The 17,499-nt window shown below is 33.1% G+C and overlaps 2 protein-coding genes and 1 long non-coding RNA gene across 5 annotated transcripts; 1 reads left to right on the top strand and 2 right to left on the bottom strand.

Moving 5' to 3' along the window:
- Window positions 1–1,055: 1,055 nt before the first annotated feature.
- On the bottom strand, window positions 1,056–8,186 carry LOC103863449 (F-box/FBD/LRR-repeat protein At3g52680-like). The gene is made up of 3 exons (XM_033290865.1): window positions 2,335–8,186; window positions 2,121–2,258; window positions 1,056–2,020 (listed from the first exon to the last, which is right to left on the bottom strand). The coding sequence occupies exons 1-3, from the start codon at window positions 3,172–3,174 to the stop codon at window positions 1,709–1,711; spliced, it is 1,290 nt and encodes a 429-aa protein (XP_033146756.1). The 5' UTR covers window positions 3,175–8,186; the 3' UTR covers window positions 1,056–1,708.
- Window positions 8,187–8,432: 246 nt separating this feature from the next.
- On the top strand, window positions 8,433–13,476 carry LOC103863451 (nicastrin). 2 transcript variants are annotated; one of them, XM_009141194.3, is made up of 16 exons: window positions 8,438–8,731; window positions 8,819–8,932; window positions 9,000–9,114; window positions 9,495–9,577; window positions 9,662–9,738; window positions 10,089–10,166; window positions 10,749–10,820; window positions 10,900–10,973; window positions 11,041–11,173; window positions 11,272–11,343; window positions 11,460–11,579; window positions 11,752–11,823; window positions 11,923–12,063; window positions 12,325–12,409; window positions 12,488–12,932; window positions 13,085–13,476. In XM_009141194.3, the coding sequence occupies exons 1-16, from the start codon at window positions 8,644–8,646 to the stop codon at window positions 13,347–13,349; spliced, it is 2,034 nt and encodes a 677-aa protein (XP_009139442.2). In that variant the 5' UTR covers window positions 8,438–8,643; the 3' UTR covers window positions 13,350–13,476. The 2 variants fall into 2 exon arrangements, with proteins under 2 accessions (XP_009139441.2, XP_009139442.2); XM_009141193.3 differs by having other exon boundaries at window positions 8,433–8,731; window positions 12,325–12,932.
- Window positions 13,477–14,613: 1,137 nt separating this feature from the next.
- LOC108871726 lies at window positions 14,614–17,380 on the bottom strand. Of its 2 annotated transcripts, XR_004457834.1 has the most exons (3): window positions 15,291–17,380; window positions 15,110–15,224; window positions 14,614–15,016 (listed from the first exon to the last, which is right to left on the bottom strand). It is a non-coding gene; the product is annotated as an uncharacterized LOC108871726 (long non-coding RNA). The 2 variants fall into 2 exon arrangements; XR_004457833.1 differs by having other exon boundaries at window positions 15,110–17,380.
- Between the last annotated feature and the right edge of the window lie 119 nt (window positions 17,381–17,499).

Here is a 17,499-nt window from a genome sequence, read left to right on the forward strand (position 1 = left end):
ATAGTGACATGGAGGGTTAAGGTGAGAGAAAACTCTGCTTTATTATTATAGAAGATAGAAGATATATGTATATATATCTTCTCAGTTTAGATAAACTATTCCAAACCAAAATAGATAAAAGACTAATAGGGCAAACCATCGTACAAACGGATTCACTTCTTTTTATCCTTAGAATCTGAATCCAATTTGAAAATCCATCATAGTCATTGTAACATATAAGAACGAACCAGTTTAGACTGAATCTGAACAAGTTTAAATTAGAGAGTTATAGCAATTCAATACTCTGCCTACAAAAATTAAACGTCTTGAGTCAAAACAAAAAAAAGAACAGATTTTGTCAAAAGTCAAAACAAACAATAAAAGCCAGCCACAACATATTTGCTCAACCTCCTTGGTGGTGCTTCTAACAGTTATGGTACTAGCAGTAGAGGACAAGTTTTCTCAGTATTTAACCCAAACCACACTAAAACTCAATTAAACCAGATTCAGGATTACACATAATTCAAGATAATAAACGTCTTTGATACAAAACCATAACCGTATCACAATGTAACCAAAAACTAGATTGTCAAAAAACCAATAGATAAAAAAGCCACATCAGATTTAAATTTAACGTCCATGGTGCTTTTAACACTCACTGCACTAGTTGATGAAAACCTCCCGAGGAGTCGGCACTCTAAGTTGGTAAAGGGGATAAACCTTGCTGCTATGAAACTGTAAGGTTTCAAAGACAAGGAATGTGGAGTGAATGCTCGCACGAAGGATGCAGAAGGCCTCCGATATTCCAACTCAATGCCCTAGGATATGACGTACCTAGACGACAATGAGAATGATTCCCTGGATAAAATGCTTAAAAATATGTTTTAAAGGGAAGATATTTATTTTCTTAATATCAAGACTATTTTTATTTATATTCTTTTTTTATGAAATAAATTATACATAAATATATTCTCGTTTCATTTAAGAAAAAAGAAAGATATAAACAAAATATTTTTATTACTTTGGAATATATATATATATATATATATATATATGTATAATGTTGCTTAAAATTATTTTTAATATATCTTAATTTTTTTCTTAATATCAAGATTGTTTTTGTGAATTTTCCTTTTTATTAAATCAAATATATATATATATATATATGTATTAAAAAATTTATAAATGATTCTGTGTTATTATATATGTTTTTTTTTAAAAGGAAAAGGAATATAAATTTAAGATTTATGAAATAAATTTTTGTAGTGATGGTATTTAGATACAATATTTTTCAATCCATTAAGAGTATCTTTTCATCGTAATAATTTACGTGAGCACGGCACATATGAAACTGTTTTCTCTAATAATATTATAGAGATATTTTGATAATGTTGTCAATCGTCAATATAATATACTCTCCGTTTCATTTTAATTGATGTTTAGAAAAAAAAAATTATTTCAGATTAGATAATGTTTTCAATTATTTTGCAAGAAGTTAATGTGATTTGTTGTTTGTGATTAATCATAAAACATAAATATTCAATTTATTTCAAAAAAAATGGAAAGAAAATATATAAGAATGCATCATCATAGCAAAATCAAAAGCAAAATGAATAAAATTGAGAAAGCTGTTTTAAAAGTCTAAAACGATAACCGATTAAGCTAGAAGCGCCATATTTTGTTCACTCTCTATATTGTAAGTATAGCAGAGTCCAATACATAATTAAAATCATTCAAACTTGAACACAAGGTGGCATGTATTAGAAGCCTTGAGCACACCATCCAATTTTTTGCGTGTCCTACGTCTCTGTTTCAACTTGTCAAGCTGGCCCGGTTCGATGGGACCTGTAGAGAAAGTCGCATTCTTCAACCCTCTTGCATTCTTTAGAAGATATGTAGCCACTTCTTCTTCCTTTTCTCCTTTCCAATCGTATCTTCTCCACACAAATGTCTCTAGATGTGACAATAAACATTCAGGGACAGACTTTGGCTTATTCCATTCCCAGCCGAGAACATGATAGTCAGGATTAATCCTATATTTCTGTAACCAACGTGAAAAATAGTAGTAGTCAATGTATATATCATCAGTATTAGACCATCAAAAATAGCTAGCTGGATAATAAAACAATAAAATTTCTTACACCAACGAGCTTCAGGACTTGTAGTTTCGGTGAATGTTCGAGCATCCACGTAAGTAGATCATACCAGCCTGGTTCATGCGTATATATCTGTAGATACACCAGTTGATAGAAGATACATCCAGTAGGAGGATATATAGTCTATCCATGAGACGAAATTAATAACTTATACAAATAATGAGATAACCAAAAAAAAAATGGAACATAAAAAAGTTACCATCGAAGTTGATACATTCAAGGCAAGACGTCTGACTGAAACGAGAGATTCACTGATTACATTAGAAACTCTACCAATATATGCCGCCACCAGCCCCGGTGCATTCAGAGAAAACTGTGGACATCCTAAGTATCCAATCTCTAAGTATTTCAAATAAGGAGTATCTATCACATATCCAACGAACTCGTCCTCATCATTGTCATCATAAATCCTTAATCTCTGCAAAGAAGGGACTTTGATAGTGAAAAATTTCACACTGTGTTCACAAGATCGTTCCACAACGAGTTCTTCAAGTCTAGGACAGCCAGATAAAAGATTACAGATAGATTCATCGTTTGTGTAGAACGCATGAATAAGATGCAGCGTTTTAAGAGACTTCATCGAACCCGGTGCAGGGATATCTACAAGAATCAGACTTCCGAGTTTCAAAGTCACTAGTGTATCACAAGTACACAAGCTACTCGTAAATATGAACTCGTCGACCTCGTATGGATAGATGAGAAATTCGAGTACCAATGTACGCAAATGTAGAGCAAACGCTGTTTTAATCCAATTTACAACATCTACTGCATCAGGTTTATCTGATCCAAAGCTGAGATGAAAACTATCTAGAACCTCAGCTTCATATGAAAGGAGAGACTTGTACACAGTCTCTGAAAATGTTTGGTGTTCACTCTGGTAGTCCTCAGAATTAAACTTCAGTTTTGGCACCGACTTCCAACGAGACTGCCATTCTTTAGACAAGACACTCGTCGACACGGCAGTTTTTATTGGAACTAAAGAAAGGATTTTCAGAATCAAATTTTCATCCAGCTGACCGATATTCATCTCTTCAGCCATGACACTTCTCTTCGGAAAAATTTTTACTACAAAAAAAAAAATCAAAGAGAAAAATATATTGATTTAAGCGTTTCAGTTGGTATCAGAATTCAAAACTCTTTAAACAAAGAAATATACCTTTTTCAATGGTTGCTGCTAGTAAAATCCTTCAGATTAATGCACTGCTATTTGAAGATATTTTTACCCAAAAATTGGCTTGCACAAATCAAATCTAAACAAGTAAAAGACTCCAAATATTAAGATTTCATGTTGTCAATTGCAGATTTTTTTTTCAGTTGGTGGTCTCTGGACATGTAACATATTTAAGACGAACCATCGGAATCTAAGACGAGAAAAAATCGGAAAAATCATTCATGGCTCTGATACCATAAAAAAAACTTAAAAAGGATGAAAAGATTTGAAGAAAATTATTTAGGATTTCTTTGTATTTATTTAGTTAGATTCGAGTAAATCGTTATATATATATATATATATATATATATATATATATATATATATATATATATATATATAAATACAAAGAGGATATATGTCAATGCCAACTCAAGATTCATGATCCGAGAGTAAACCATATCTGTTTGCAATCTTCGTTTGATGACGTGTTTTACTCGTACTCGTTATACTAGTTTTGTGTGGATAAGATGTTATACTTTTGGTTAATGTGACCGTTGTAGATTTTAAAGAAAATAATCTAATTTTATATTCTTATTTATATAGTTAGATTCGAGTATATCGATTTATTTACAAAACAATATAGAAAGAGGACATGTGTCAATTCCAATCTATACTATTAAAAGGGAAGGAGTCCTAAAACATCTACTTATGAAAGATTGTTGCACTTACTCATAAATATTTTTTTGGTCTTACCCTTATTTTCTCTAACTATACCATATCTATTGAGATAATTTGCTAATGTTGTTTCATTTAATTTTCTAGCTTAACATATGGAATATTTGGTTTCTTTAAATACAAGTCCTCATTTATTTTCTAGCGTATACAAAATATTACAAATTTAATTTTTTAGAAATATGAATATAAAAGTCTGCAACTTAAAAAAATACTAACGAACTTTTTCAAACCTTTAGAATATTAATTTACACCACAAAATATATTGCCAAAAAAATTATTATTTCTAATTTTAATAAAATGATTTCTTGAATATAAAAATTAGATGCAGTTTAATTTTCAGATTTGTATTTTAATAAAATATTGCAAATATAAAAACGCAAGTAACAAATATCATTATTTTTGTTAAAGTAAAATTTTGTCAAAACAGATTTCCGCGCTTTAAAATCGCGGATCAAATAGTTGATTCAGTTTTATATACAATTATTATGTATATCGGAAATTTAATCAAAATTTTTAAAATATTATAAGATTGTTCTGGATCTTTGTCAGGTCAACCGGTGTCGGTTCAAGGACTAATGAAAAGTTTTTGGATTTTGTCAAACTTTGAATATATAAATAGGTTTTCATTAATCCAATATTTTTAAGTATATTATTTGAATTTTAAAATTCAGGTATCCGTTTGGTTCTCGGTTATGTTTTTTTTCCAAAGATATATGATTTGTTAGGTTATTTATGAAATTCAGTTCAATTGATTTTGTTGTTTTTAGTTTGGTATCGTTCGATACGCAGTTCCGGATAAATATGCCCAAACTATATATTATCTATAAAAAATGATTTCAAATGAATTTATTTGATTTCGAGAACAATCCCGCGCTTTTTAAGCGCGGGTCAAAATCTAGTTCAAAGTTTATAATTCAAGAGTAAACCATAAATATTTTGAAATATGTGTTTGATGAGGTGTTTTTGTCGTACTAGTTTTGTATGGATAAAATTGTACTTTTGGTCAATATAACCATTATTAATGCTTATTGGGCTTTTATTTTTTTGGTTAACCCACTTTGCATTTCTGATGTTGAATTAGAATTTTTTGATGAAGTGGAAGCTTTTGGCTATAGTGTTATTATAATTTTTCACATTTAAAGTGGGTGGATAATTCACCCCCAGTTTGAAGCATAAAGAGATGAACATGTGAGACTGTGTGGATTGTCCTTTTTAGACCATAAAATGATACGGAGCCAAGAAATATACATAAACCATCATCAATAGATCTCATTGCTTCCTACATCATGTCCAGTTATTATGGACTCCGAGTGTTGAGTCTAAATCTGAAGAGAAGTAGAGTTTCCTTTTCACCATACTTTTTATACAAAGAAGTACTTTTTCTAGAGAGAAAAGTCTTATATCAAAAGATGATGCATTTTATGACAAACAAAAATTGATGGAAACTTGTATATATCTTTGATGTGATATATTGAAGATTTCCTGCTTAGCTTCAAAAGTAGGTAGGATCCGAGAAGAGGTCATCCTTATTCTTAAGAATTACTTGATTGAGCTTTTGAACTTTTGATCAATGTAGTTGTTGTTGAGTTTGTGTGAGTCATTAACTTGTTCGGGTTTTGTTTTTGGTTCTCCTTTTTATGTTGATTTAAATATTTTTGATTGACTAGAGACCATTCTTTTTTTTGAATAAATGTTAAATTTTATTCATCCAAAAAACTGTTTTACATATGATGTAACTACGAGTTAGAATGATAAAGAAAGTATAAACTCCTCTTTACATATCATCTTGTTCCAAACCAAATTCTAAGTCCCTCCTCCATCTTTTGATCACCTTGGCGCCTAATGGTAGATAATCTGTTCGTCAGTCTTATCAATTGTCTTTATCAACAGACTATATGGATGTTGCTCCTCTCAATGCATTCTCTTATTTCTTTCCCACCAAATTGTATGAGCAGTAGCTTGGAAAGTGTACCTCAGCAAGAATAACCTTACGCTTTTCTGTCTACTATCAAGCAAGAGATTGAAAATGTCTTCCCATTTCTCTGTATATCTCGATTGGAGTAACCCTTTCACAAGCTTCTGCCAGATTTGACTTGAGTATGAACAAGAGAAAAACAGATGGTTACGCGTTTCCATGCTTTGGGTAGTTATGATGAGGTGATTCATGTTAAGTAGGAAGGTTACGAATTGACTCAAGGTGAATACCTCTGAAGGGACTTCATAGAAACAAGAGAATGTCATCTAACTTAATTAATACTACAAAACCATATCATATAACCTTCCTTAAGGAAACTCCATTTCCGCCAACAAAATCTTCAAGTCCCAAATAAAAATGATAGAAAGTAGAGGAGGAAGAATATACCGATTAATATTGGCTTTTTGCTTTAGTGATTTAGCTGAAGTGTTTATCTAAATAAAGAAAAGAGAATGATGCGAGTCTCCTATACGGTGGTGAATGCCTTAGGCCCCTTGGTTGTGGTTTTAACAGTGCTGCTCGTCCTGACTGTGGTTTTAACATTACATCCGTTCAACCGCGCAGATAATATTTTCAGTTTTATATGTACATATATTTGTTTTAGATCATTAGTAGTATACATTTTTAATTTTAATCATATATTTAAATTTTTATATAACTATTTTAAATACAATAATTTATCGTTTACAAGTTGTAAATAACCAATTGTTTAAAACTATCACATATATTTGTTGTTTCTTATTATACATTTATGTTATTGTATTTGCATTTAGTTATCAAACAAAATAATATGTGCATGAAAAAACCATATTTAAAAAGTATTTTGTATTTAATTTATGTTAAATTTTTACGCCCTTCAGAACTGGATTTCTTTTTAGCACTATTTTTTACGTTTATTCATTTTACATAATATATTATTGTATATACAACAGTCTAAGATATAATATTTTTACACATGTATTATATATTTTACTAATTTTAAGCCGTTATGTCATCATATTAGATTTTTAACATAAATATTTTATATTTCTGAAAATAAAATTTATCAATTTAATATAGTTTATCATATTTATTTCAATATAATAATTTTAACATGAGTGATTATGATTATAAAATAGATAAAAGTAAGATAGATTTTTAGTTTTAATTTTATAAACAATAACTGAATATATATTAATGCATAATAAGAGTTCATTGCTAATTAAAAAGTTAGTGAAAATATTTAAATAAAATTTTTGAAAATTAATATATTGTTAAAATATTTAGATCAATATAATTATTTTATTTTAATATGATTGATTCTGATTATATAATAGATAAAAATATGATAGAATATTTATTTTTCATTTTATAAATGATAATTGATTATATTAATGTATAATAATATTTCAAAACTCATTAAAAATTAGTTAAAATATTTATATATAATTTTTGAAAATTCAGATTTTGTTACAATCTTTTTAAACAGATTCTCGAATTTTTTTACTATATATATATATATATATATATTTATATTTATATTTTAAATGAAAAGATATTATGATTAAAGTAGTTCAAAGATTCTATGTATTATTAGCTTTACTAAAATACATTTAATAAAATTTCTTAAGGATGTTCATACTTAAAATAACACATGAAAAAAATTGTGATTTATATTTTAATAAAATAGCTATTTACATCGGTAGTATTACAGAAAACACATGAGGTCAATACAACGTATAAACATGAGAGCAACACATATGTAGGTGATGGTTATCATTTTAATGTTTTAGTAAGTTTTAATCATAAAACACCTTTAACTAACATTGTACCTTAAATTAATTTTAGATATGAAAATTAAATTTTAAATGGTCATAAAATTAATTTTCATATCTAAAATTTAAGGTACAATGTTAAAAAGTGTTTTATGATCAAAATTTTAATAAGACATTAATTTAGGTTAGTTTAAACCTCAATTTAAAGAGATGTAGAAACTTTCTAGTCAACCAAAAATAAAATAAAAAAGTAGTTTTAGATTATTTTAAAAAGAATCTAAAAACATATATCACATTAAAGTTTGGGGAGTTCTTTCAAATAGACATTTTTATGTTTTTGTTACAAAAATATACCTTAAAAAATAAAATGACTAAAATATACTTTTTTATTTTGAAAATTTTAATATATTTTTAGTTTTTAAAATTTAAAATCATACTCCCAAAATCTCACTCTTTAACTCTAAACTCTAAATCCTAAATCATAAATCATAAACTCTAAATTCTAAATCGTAAACCTAAAAACATATCTTCTAATAAAACATTTTGGTCATTTTGATCTTTATGAATTGTATTTGTGATAAAAAAAAAAATTTAGGAATATGCTAGGGAATTTTTCTTAAAGTTTTCCCACGTCTTAATAAAAATTTAGTTTATTGGCATAATTGCATTTGTCGAAAATAAAAATAAATATTTGTTTTAATTAATCTGCGCACAAGAAACTACCTCCGACACGAAACATCTCTCAGTCTTGACTCTCCGAACTCCCACCGCGTAATTCCCAACTAGGGTTTCTCGATCTCTCCCAGATACTCTCTTTCTCCACCAAATGCTTCTTCCGTAGCGATGATTTCTACATAGCTTCCGCTGATTCCAACTCTCTAAGCGGCCTCCATGGCAATGGGACTTCCTCGTCTCGTTGCTACTGCTTTTACACTTACTCTAGTTTCAATCTTTCTCCCTCTCCCGTTCTCTCTCGCTGGTGAGTTACCTGACCTTAGTTTGTTGATTTTGATAGAACATTAGTTTGTTAATTTGATCCATTGCTATGCTTTGTGTGTGTGTGTAGGTGAGATAACATCAATTGAATCTGTTCCTGACCTTCAGAGGCTTATGTATGTTGCTGTTGATGGTTATCCTTGTGTGCGCCTCCTCAATCTCTCTGGAGAGATTGGCTGTTCCAGTAAGATTCTTTTATTATTATTTGATTAGTTCCCCCTGGTTTTTATTTTTGTTTATAATATACTCAGATCCTGGATTGAGTAAGGTGGTGGCTCCAATCATTAAACTAAAGGATGTTAAAGATTTGGTTCAGCCACACACTGTTTTGGTCACACCTGATGAGATGGAAGATTTTTTTACCAGGCATGTTCCTTTGTCTCTTTTTTTTTTTGCTAAAGTTCTATTCGGTTTTAGAACAAATCTCTTAATCTGTGGACTAGTGCTTTACCTCCCATGCTAATAAGCATGTAGCTATGCATGAAATTGGTGTATTTGGTGTTTACTCAACATCTATAAATGTAGCCGCTTTTGTTGTTAGTGCATCAGGAACTAGTGCATTTTCTATTCACTAGGATCATGTATTTCTTCATTCTACAAACTATTTTAGTCATGGCACTATTGGTTAGAACTATTTACGCTAGAATCCTGCATTGTGCATTCTGTCTTACTTCTGGCATGTTTCGTTAGAGTTTGTACACTCTGTTATAAACCAGACATGACTCATGATTTAGTACCATTTTCAGGGTGTCAAATGATTTGAGTTTTGCTAGCAAAATTGGTGGCGTTCTAATTGAGTCAGGATCTAGCTTTCAACAAAAGTTAAAAGGTACTATGCCAATCCGCATACTCTATGATTCTGGCAACCTTATCTTTGTTCACGGCATTAATGTTTCTTTCTTCTTCTCTGTAGGTCTTTCCCCTGATAACATGTTTCCTCAGGCGGAGTTTTCACCATATGGAAACGTTGAGTATAAATGGAATCCAACGGTATGGTATCATAAACTCTTTCTGAATCTTTGAAGTTACATCTTCTTGTGATGCATGTATGTGGGTTGGAAAATATCTTAATCAATTATTACCAAGTCCATTGTCAAGCATTTCCGATTTATATGCTTTTTTTTTACTGGAATTATACTACTACATGCTCACACATCATAAATCATTCTTGTGTTTTGTTCTTGGTATAGATTTTAAAAACAGAATGCTTGTATGTGCTGCTAAGATTTCCACTTACAAAGAAGTTCAATAGACAGTCGCATATTATCTACCTTGATAAACTGATAGTGAAACTCTATCCCTTTTGCCCATTATAAAAATATGATCCATTTTATTTGCAGGCATCAAGCATTATGTGGAAAGCTTATAATTTTCCTGTGTACTTGTTGTCAGAAAGTGGTATGTCAGCTGTGCACGAGGTAATTCTTTAAACTTGCATTCCTTTTAAAATTATAAACATAAGTTTCTATTTGTGAGGAAAATAACTAAAAGCTATTATGACTGTTGGTCACTCTAAGGAGCAGTATTCCTTGATAGAAAAATGTTGCATGCATGAGACTTGACTCCCTATGTCACGGGAAATGATTACTCTTACTTTAGACTGAGCTAGATTGCAGAAATTTTGCTAAAATTCAATTACTCAATCTGATAGAAATACAATTTTGTCCTTGAATGTTTGTCTTATGCATCTTGGTGCAGCTGAGTGTTTGTAACTTCTTATGTTCGTATTTTTTGGCTTCCTTAGCCTGCAATTGGAACCAACCACTGCCTTTCCATCTGTCTTGCGGTAGTGGCAAATTCATGAAATATGTATGTAGCTTCAGATATTGTTGGAAAGACTATATGTTGCTGTTGTTACTAGATGAGGCTCTGTCAGGAAGCTAGATTTATGTATATTGTTGTGTTGGTATCAATCCAAAATTTTGTGGCTGTCAAGTTATCTGGATAGATTTACTTTTATGTTGTTGACTATTTACTTGCATGCTAATATATTTTTGCAGTTCCTTTCCAAGAAAGAGAGGAAGCATAAAACTTATACCAGTGACGTTGCTGAATTCAGTATGGTTATGGAGGTAGCAATCTAGAATGTCAAAAATATTTACGATTTTTTTATTGTGATTAATATTTTGACCCGTTATTTTTATGGATTAGACTACCAAAGCTGGTACACACAATTCGGAGGCTTGTTTACAGGAAGGAACTTGCCTCCCATTGGGCGGATATAGGTAACATTTGTGGAAGGTCTAATGATCCTATGATAACTTTTTCTAATATATTTATTATGAAGGACAGTGTTTGGTCCTCACTTCCACCAATCAACGTTTCTTCTTCCAACAATCGCAAACCAATTGTGCTAACTGTGGCCTCCATGGATTCTGCATCATTTTTCCGTGACAAGAGCTTTGGTGCAGATTCACCGATATCTGTGAGATCTTGCTATTTATTACTTCTGGCTTCACCTGTATATATTTTATTTTATTCTTCTTTTCCGATTTTATGATCAATGACTCATTTGATTTTCAGGGACTGGTAGCTCTTCTGGGAGCAGTTGACGCTCTTTCTCGAGTTGAGGGTTTTAGTAATCTCAAAAAGCAGGTGCCAATCAGTAAATTTAATCACATCAGTGCCATGTGCATTTGTTGTTATTAAGCATTTATAGCTTGTACTTTGCTGTTCTGTTCCTCTTATAGCTTGACGTGTGTATCTTGCAGCTTGTATTTTTGGTTTTGACCGGAGAAACATGGGGTTACCTTGGCAGCAGGAGGTTCTTACACGAACTAGATCTCCATTCAGATGCTGTTGCAGGCCTTAGTGATACCCTGATTGAAACGGTAACATTTGCTGCCAGCTAGTCTCATGCATGAGTACCCTTGTGGAAAAAGTTGCATAAGTGTTATTTTTTTCTTAGTAGCAAAGAAAACAAGTTTGTTGCTTAATGAGTGTTCCTTGTGATATCGAGGAGGCTTCACAATTCTCAAATTGCTGTCTTCTATTATCTATCAGGTGCTTGAAATAGGATCCGTAGGAAAAGGCTTGAGTGGAGGGATCAATACCTTCTTTGCTCATAAAACCAGGGTGAGAAATTCCTGATACGCTGAAACTCTTACGTAATTCATTAGATCATCTGAATTTGTCGTAGGAGACTTAACCTCCACATTTGGTGTTCTGCTTTAGGTTTCTTCTGCTACAAACAAGACACTGGATGCTTTAAAGGTAGCTCAGGATTCATTTGCATCAAAGAATATCAAGATTCTTTCAGCTGATAAGACAAACCCTGGAATACCTCCATCATCCTTGATGGCATTCATGAAAAAGGTACAATATGTTTTCCAAGTGTATATAGATGGAAAGACAATTCAAATTTGTATCCGGAATTTGAAAGAGAGAGTAACTCTTCAAAGATACGTCACTTTCTTTAATATGAGCATAAATGTTTTGATCTCTTTTAAAAATTAACTGCAAAAAAAAAAAATCATGAACATGACAGGAAAAGTATATTTATTGCTTAATGTTATATGTGGTTCTGAATCGGATGGCAAGAGTGAAAATGGTTAACATCATATATCATTGATGCAGAACCCTCAGACTTCAGCTGTTGTTCTTGAAGACTTTGATACCAAGTTTGCGAACAAGTTCTACCATAGTCACCTCGATGATTTGTGTAAGCAGTGCCACTCTCCTTTTAACTCCGAAACACCATTGTGCAGTTTTCTGATACTTTCTGGTATTACTATTGCAGCAAATGTCAACTCCTCATCTGTAGTAGCTGCTGCTTCTGTTGTGGCCCGTACGCTTTACATCCTTGCAAGTGACAACAAAGATACAAGCAGTTCAGCTCTGGGATCTATCCAAGTCAATGCTTCTTTCGTTGAAGAGCTTCTAGCCTGTCTCCTATCTTGTGAGCCGGGGTTATCATGCAACTTGGTCAAAGATTACATTTCACCGACGAACACTTGCCCAGGCAACTATGCTGGCGTCATGAGTGGAGAACCTTCCTCCAACCCTTACCTTGGTTCCGTCAGTGACGTTTCTAGATTCCTATGGAACTTTCTGGCTGAAAAAACATCTGTCCAAAAGGGAAACACAACCTCGGTTTGTTCAAAAGGAAGCTGTAGCAGAACCGACCAAGTGTGTATCAAAGCAGAGAGTAACAAGGAGGGAACATGCGTGGTCTCCACGACCAGGTAAACTCTTTTCGCTTAGAACTGTGTCTTGTGTCCTGAAACTGAACAAATCATAAGCTAGTGATGTCACATTAGAACTGTGTCTTGGAAGAACCTTTCTAGGTTCTCTTCAACAAAACCTAGGGTTGATTCGGTTGTTGTGGTCGTGTCAGGTATGTTCCAGCGTATTCAACAAGATTGAAGTATGCAGATGGCGCTTGGACTATTCTGCCCCAAAACACATCGGATTCTATGGGGATGGTTGATCCGGTCTGGACGGAGAGCAACTGGAACACTATAGGCTTGCAAGTATACACGGTCCAGCACTCAGCATACGACAATGCAGTCCTTGTAGCGGGTATTACAGTCACAACACTGGCTTATTTTGGAATTATGGTTGCCAAATCGTTCATCACAAAAGCTTTGAAGCAGGACTGAGACTTATGATTGTAGCTCCCAAAACTGTATGGTGGTAGAAACCTTTTCTCACAATTCACAACTAAAGTTATATTGAAAACACTTGTTCTTTTTGTTTTTAAAGATAGTTCATATTAAATTCTCACTATTTATCAAAAATAAGCAAAAGCTTGAATAAGCAAAGAAGTTGCTTAAACAGTCAAAGAAGTAACAAGCGTACTCCATTCAGTCTTCTGTGCTAATAAAAGACTTCCTCTTAAACTTTTGAGTATTTCCTTTCCAAAGCTGAAGACGTATTGGCAAATTTCAGCCCGTTGTGATGGTGATGAGGGTGATTCAGGAAAATTCAAAGTCTTTTAGAGTTTTGCTCCATATCAGAATAAGCAGTGATTGACACGTTACCAAGATAACCATCATTAGCAAGGAGAGCGATTCTTCTTAGGGTTTGGGCAATCTTCGAAATATTTAATCACCAACTAGTGCTTTTAGACTTTTGTCGTGCACTTTTAAGCTTTTAATGTATTTTGGTTTACAATCCATGTCCTTGTCATATAAGCAATTTTGTGAAAGTTTTCAACGATGCACTCAACAAGAAACTAGAGATATCTTCACCATCCACATCTACTAGCTAGGGTTTTTTTCGTTTCTAAAGACAAGAATAACAACAAAAATCCCTTTTCCTTCTCATCTACTTCCACTGCTTAATCTCAGCTTCCTCCAGAAGGTAAAATTTTGGGAATCCAAAGTTTGCTTTATTGAATTTTTTTTTGTTTTTTCTTGAGTTTTTAATTGATTTTTAGACAGTAGAATCTGAAACGGGTTCAGATCTGAGTGGATCAGAAGGTGATGATAGATCATGGGTTTTGAAATTTGAGAGGCAATGATTTCTGATGTAAAGTAGATATGAGGATTATATGCAAGATGATTTCAATCATTGTTGTTTTAAGTGGTCAAGTTCCATATTATATCTCATTCTTGATGTTGAATCTTCAAACAGCAAGTACAAAAATCAAAGTCTAAAAAATAAGAAAAGTTGGAAAACATTTAAATCTTGATTATGATCTTTTGGTGAGATGTTAGTGAAGAACATAATGAAATGGTGAAATCAGCTGCTGAAACTTAATTTTATATGGTTTGATTCATGTTTGTTACATTTTGACTAGTACTAAATGAATTGCTGCAATGGTTAGTAGTGTGTTTTACTTACTAGGGATCTTCAACCCCGCGCAAGCGCGAGGTGCTTTTGCTTTTGTTCCGATTTGGCTAGTCAGCATTATCCATCTCCTTTTTAAAATCGATTTTTATCATTTATTTATAAAAATTAGTCTATCAAACATATTGATTTTGCGTAAACGAAAGTGATATAATGAAAGACCCCAAGTTCGAAGTCGTCTTCATCTGCCATGACCATTGGTTTTGCGTATAACGAAAGTGAACGTGCGAATGGTAAAATTTGACAGTCTCTTCGTGTCACCGCACCACCTATTTAAATTCTACTTTCATGCATTACTTGATTCTTTGAGAGATTCGGGATGAAGCGTCTTCATAGTGAAAATAAACTTGGTATCTTCTTCGGAAGGCCAACGCTCTCCCAGTTTTTAAACATTTCTCTTCTAGTGAGTTGCAACTCAACTCCACTTGCAAACTTCTTCTTCTTGGTAGTTTAATATCTACGAAGCAACCTGTCCCTGCATGCAATTAACCAAAAAAATCATCAGCGAGAGAAAAAGAGAAAGACACAAAACACCAACATCAAAGAGCAAACTTCTCATTGAGTTAACCTCTGAGGAGTCCTTTGATTCTTCTTCTTCTGGATCAGTGAGAGACCCTAAAACAGAAAATAACTGATTCCTTTGCTCGCGTGGTCCCTCCTCTATCACAGCAACAGTTGGTGACCTGGAGAAACGGCAAAAGTATGAGACTTTTGTTGACCCATGAAAGGAAAGAGCTAAGCTTTGGGACCTGTGTAGAAGAGCCGATGTAGGAAATAGCTAAGCTTTGGGACCTGTGTTGAAGAGCCGATGTAGGAAAGAGCTAAGCTCTGATTATCATCTTCTACGTGAGACAATAAAAAGATGATAATAAAAAAAATTAAATATAAAAAGAGCCAAATTAACAGATTAGAAAAAGAGTCTCTTCTGTTCGAGGAATGGGAAACAAAAGGCTTGAGAAAGCCATGGAGATGTGGTTCTCTTCCAGATTACCAGCTTCAGTTTCAGCTTGCGACAGCCATGGAGTTTCAGCATTCAAATATCTCAACTTATTTTTCCTATACAAGCTTCATTTTTTTCTTTATTTTCACGACGAGACTTTGAGAGTACTCAAAACAGAGTCACAGATCTTGTAAACCAGGTTTCGTCTTGAATCAATTCAAAAAGATAAAAGAGATAGCCAAATAACTGTTTAGATAATCGCTTAAGTATTTACCATGGAAGATAGATGATTTAGCCAATGAGGGATCTTAACCTGAAAAGGAGATGAAGAATTAACCAAACTTGTCAACATCAAAGACATTTCAAAAAAATCAAACAATACTGAAAATCAACTCAGCCTTTTGATTAACAAACATCATTCAGAAAAATAAATACCAATTGACAAATCTAAAGTGAATCCGTCAAAATCCAGAGATCAAGTAACTAAATTCAAGCACTCATGTGTATATCAGCACAAATATTTTACGTAACAGAAGCATGAACTCATTAAATCGACAAAGAGGAAACATATCTCATGATTACCTTCGGAAGAACCTTGCTCATCCATCGCTTGTTGACACTCCTTTGCAGGGAAGATACTCGATCGACTTCTATTTTTTCGAGACAATAGATTATTGGAGTTCATAAGAAAACTGAACTCTAGTGGAAGAGGAAGCGCCCTCAAACGAAGGATCTCGAAGGAGACGGTAACCCTAATCAGCCAAAGGCGACGCATAGGAAGACGGTAGCGGGCCGGAGAATCCCATGAAAGAAACCCAAAACACGGATCACACCCATAACGCGACAATTTGATAACTGGATATTTAAAAAAATAATAGAAGTGGGTCCCACATGCTTGCCTACGTGGATAGCTTAAGGAGTCTTGAAACGTGGATGAAGGTATATTAGAAAAAAAAATTAAAGAGGAAGCCAGGGGGATTCGAACCCGTACACTCAAGCATTACTATGAACGGGTTATACCACTGGGCCAAGTAGATTTTAGTTGTTATAGCCAGGGCAACGTAAGTGTTATACGAAAATAAATTCGGCCCCTTTAAAAAGTGATGACGTGTCACCTCAGGAGGAGAGAAACTCCCTCATTATATTATAGATTTTGTCGTTTGGTTAACAAGTTTGGTCTATTCTGTTAGTAGACAGAGAAGTAATTGTGGTTTCGGATCTGTTGCGGACAATCTTGTCTTCCACTTGGAACTGAGATCGAGTACTGTGGCCCGAAATGCGAAGATATATCTTACCCGCTATCTAAAAACGAAGGCAGTAAGTAGTATCCTTTGCGTAAATGGCACGATTGTATCTTAGTGTGTTTTTGTTTCTGTAAATGAATGTTGTTGCAGATATTGATGGAGCTTACTTTGGAACAACATTCCCTCATTTGTTATTTGTGAGTTATGGGAACTTAAAGCCGCAGAAACTGACTCAGAGCTTAATATGTTCCAAGAATCTTTGGGTTTAAAAGTACACAAATCCGTGATAGCTCAGATTTATTTTCCCATTGAGTGAAACAATCACTGCTCTTTCGAGGATCCGGGTTAAAAAACCGAAGTTGGAATCTTGAAGAATCTCAGGAAGTTCCAAGAGAAACTTGTCTCGTTGAGGGAGAATGGCAAAAGACAATTTGGGGGATTCAGAAGATTTTTGTCTTATTCGTTGGAATTGTTGTTTTTGTTATGAGAATCTTATGTTCTTTCTTAGCTTTGCATATTTAATGTCATTGTAAAAATCAAAAAAAAATTCCAATATAAAATGAGCCTTATTGGTAATAAACCCTCTATAGTTGGTAAGGTAGAGTGTGTGTGTTTTGAAATGTTACTCTGGTTAGAAAATATATATTAATGCTCGCACGAAGGATGCGGAAGGCCTCCGATATTCCAACTCAATGCCCTAGGATATGACGCACCTAGACGACAATGAGAATGATTCCCTGGATACGACGCACCAGGACGAATCGGTTTGATCAC

This window comes from Brassica rapa, chromosome A04 (assembly GCF_000309985.2).
Source record: "Brassica rapa cultivar Chiifu-401-42 chromosome A04, CAAS_Brap_v3.01, whole genome shotgun sequence".
NCBI classification, from domain to species: Eukaryota; Viridiplantae; Streptophyta; class Magnoliopsida; order Brassicales; family Brassicaceae; genus Brassica; species Brassica rapa.

Bases quoted from the DNA above. Each gene is read 5' to 3' on its own strand.
- LOC103863451 (XM_009141193.3), top strand. From the start codon at position 8,644: ATGGCAATGGGACTTCCTCGTCTCGTTGCTACTGCTTTTACACTTACT. The intron at 9,578-9,661 runs GTACTATGCCAA...TCTTCTCTGTAG, and splicing joins CTTTCAACAAAAGTTAAAAG to GTCTTTCCCCTGATAACATG. The intron at 10,974-11,040 runs GTAACATTTGTG...TATGAAGGACAG, and splicing joins CTCCCATTGGGCGGATATAG to TGTTTGGTCCTCACTTCCAC.
- LOC103863449 (XM_033290865.1), bottom strand. From the start codon at position 3,174: ATGGCTGAAGAGATGAATATCGGTCAGCTGGATGAAAATTTGATTCTG. The intron at 2,259-2,334 runs GTAACTTTTTTA...TCTCATGGATAG, and splicing joins TGAATGTATCAACTTCGATG to ACTATATATCCTCCTACTGG. The intron at 2,021-2,120 runs GTAAGAAATTTT...CGTTGGTTACAG, and splicing joins AAGTCCTGAAGCTCGTTGGT to AAATATAGGATTAATCCTGA.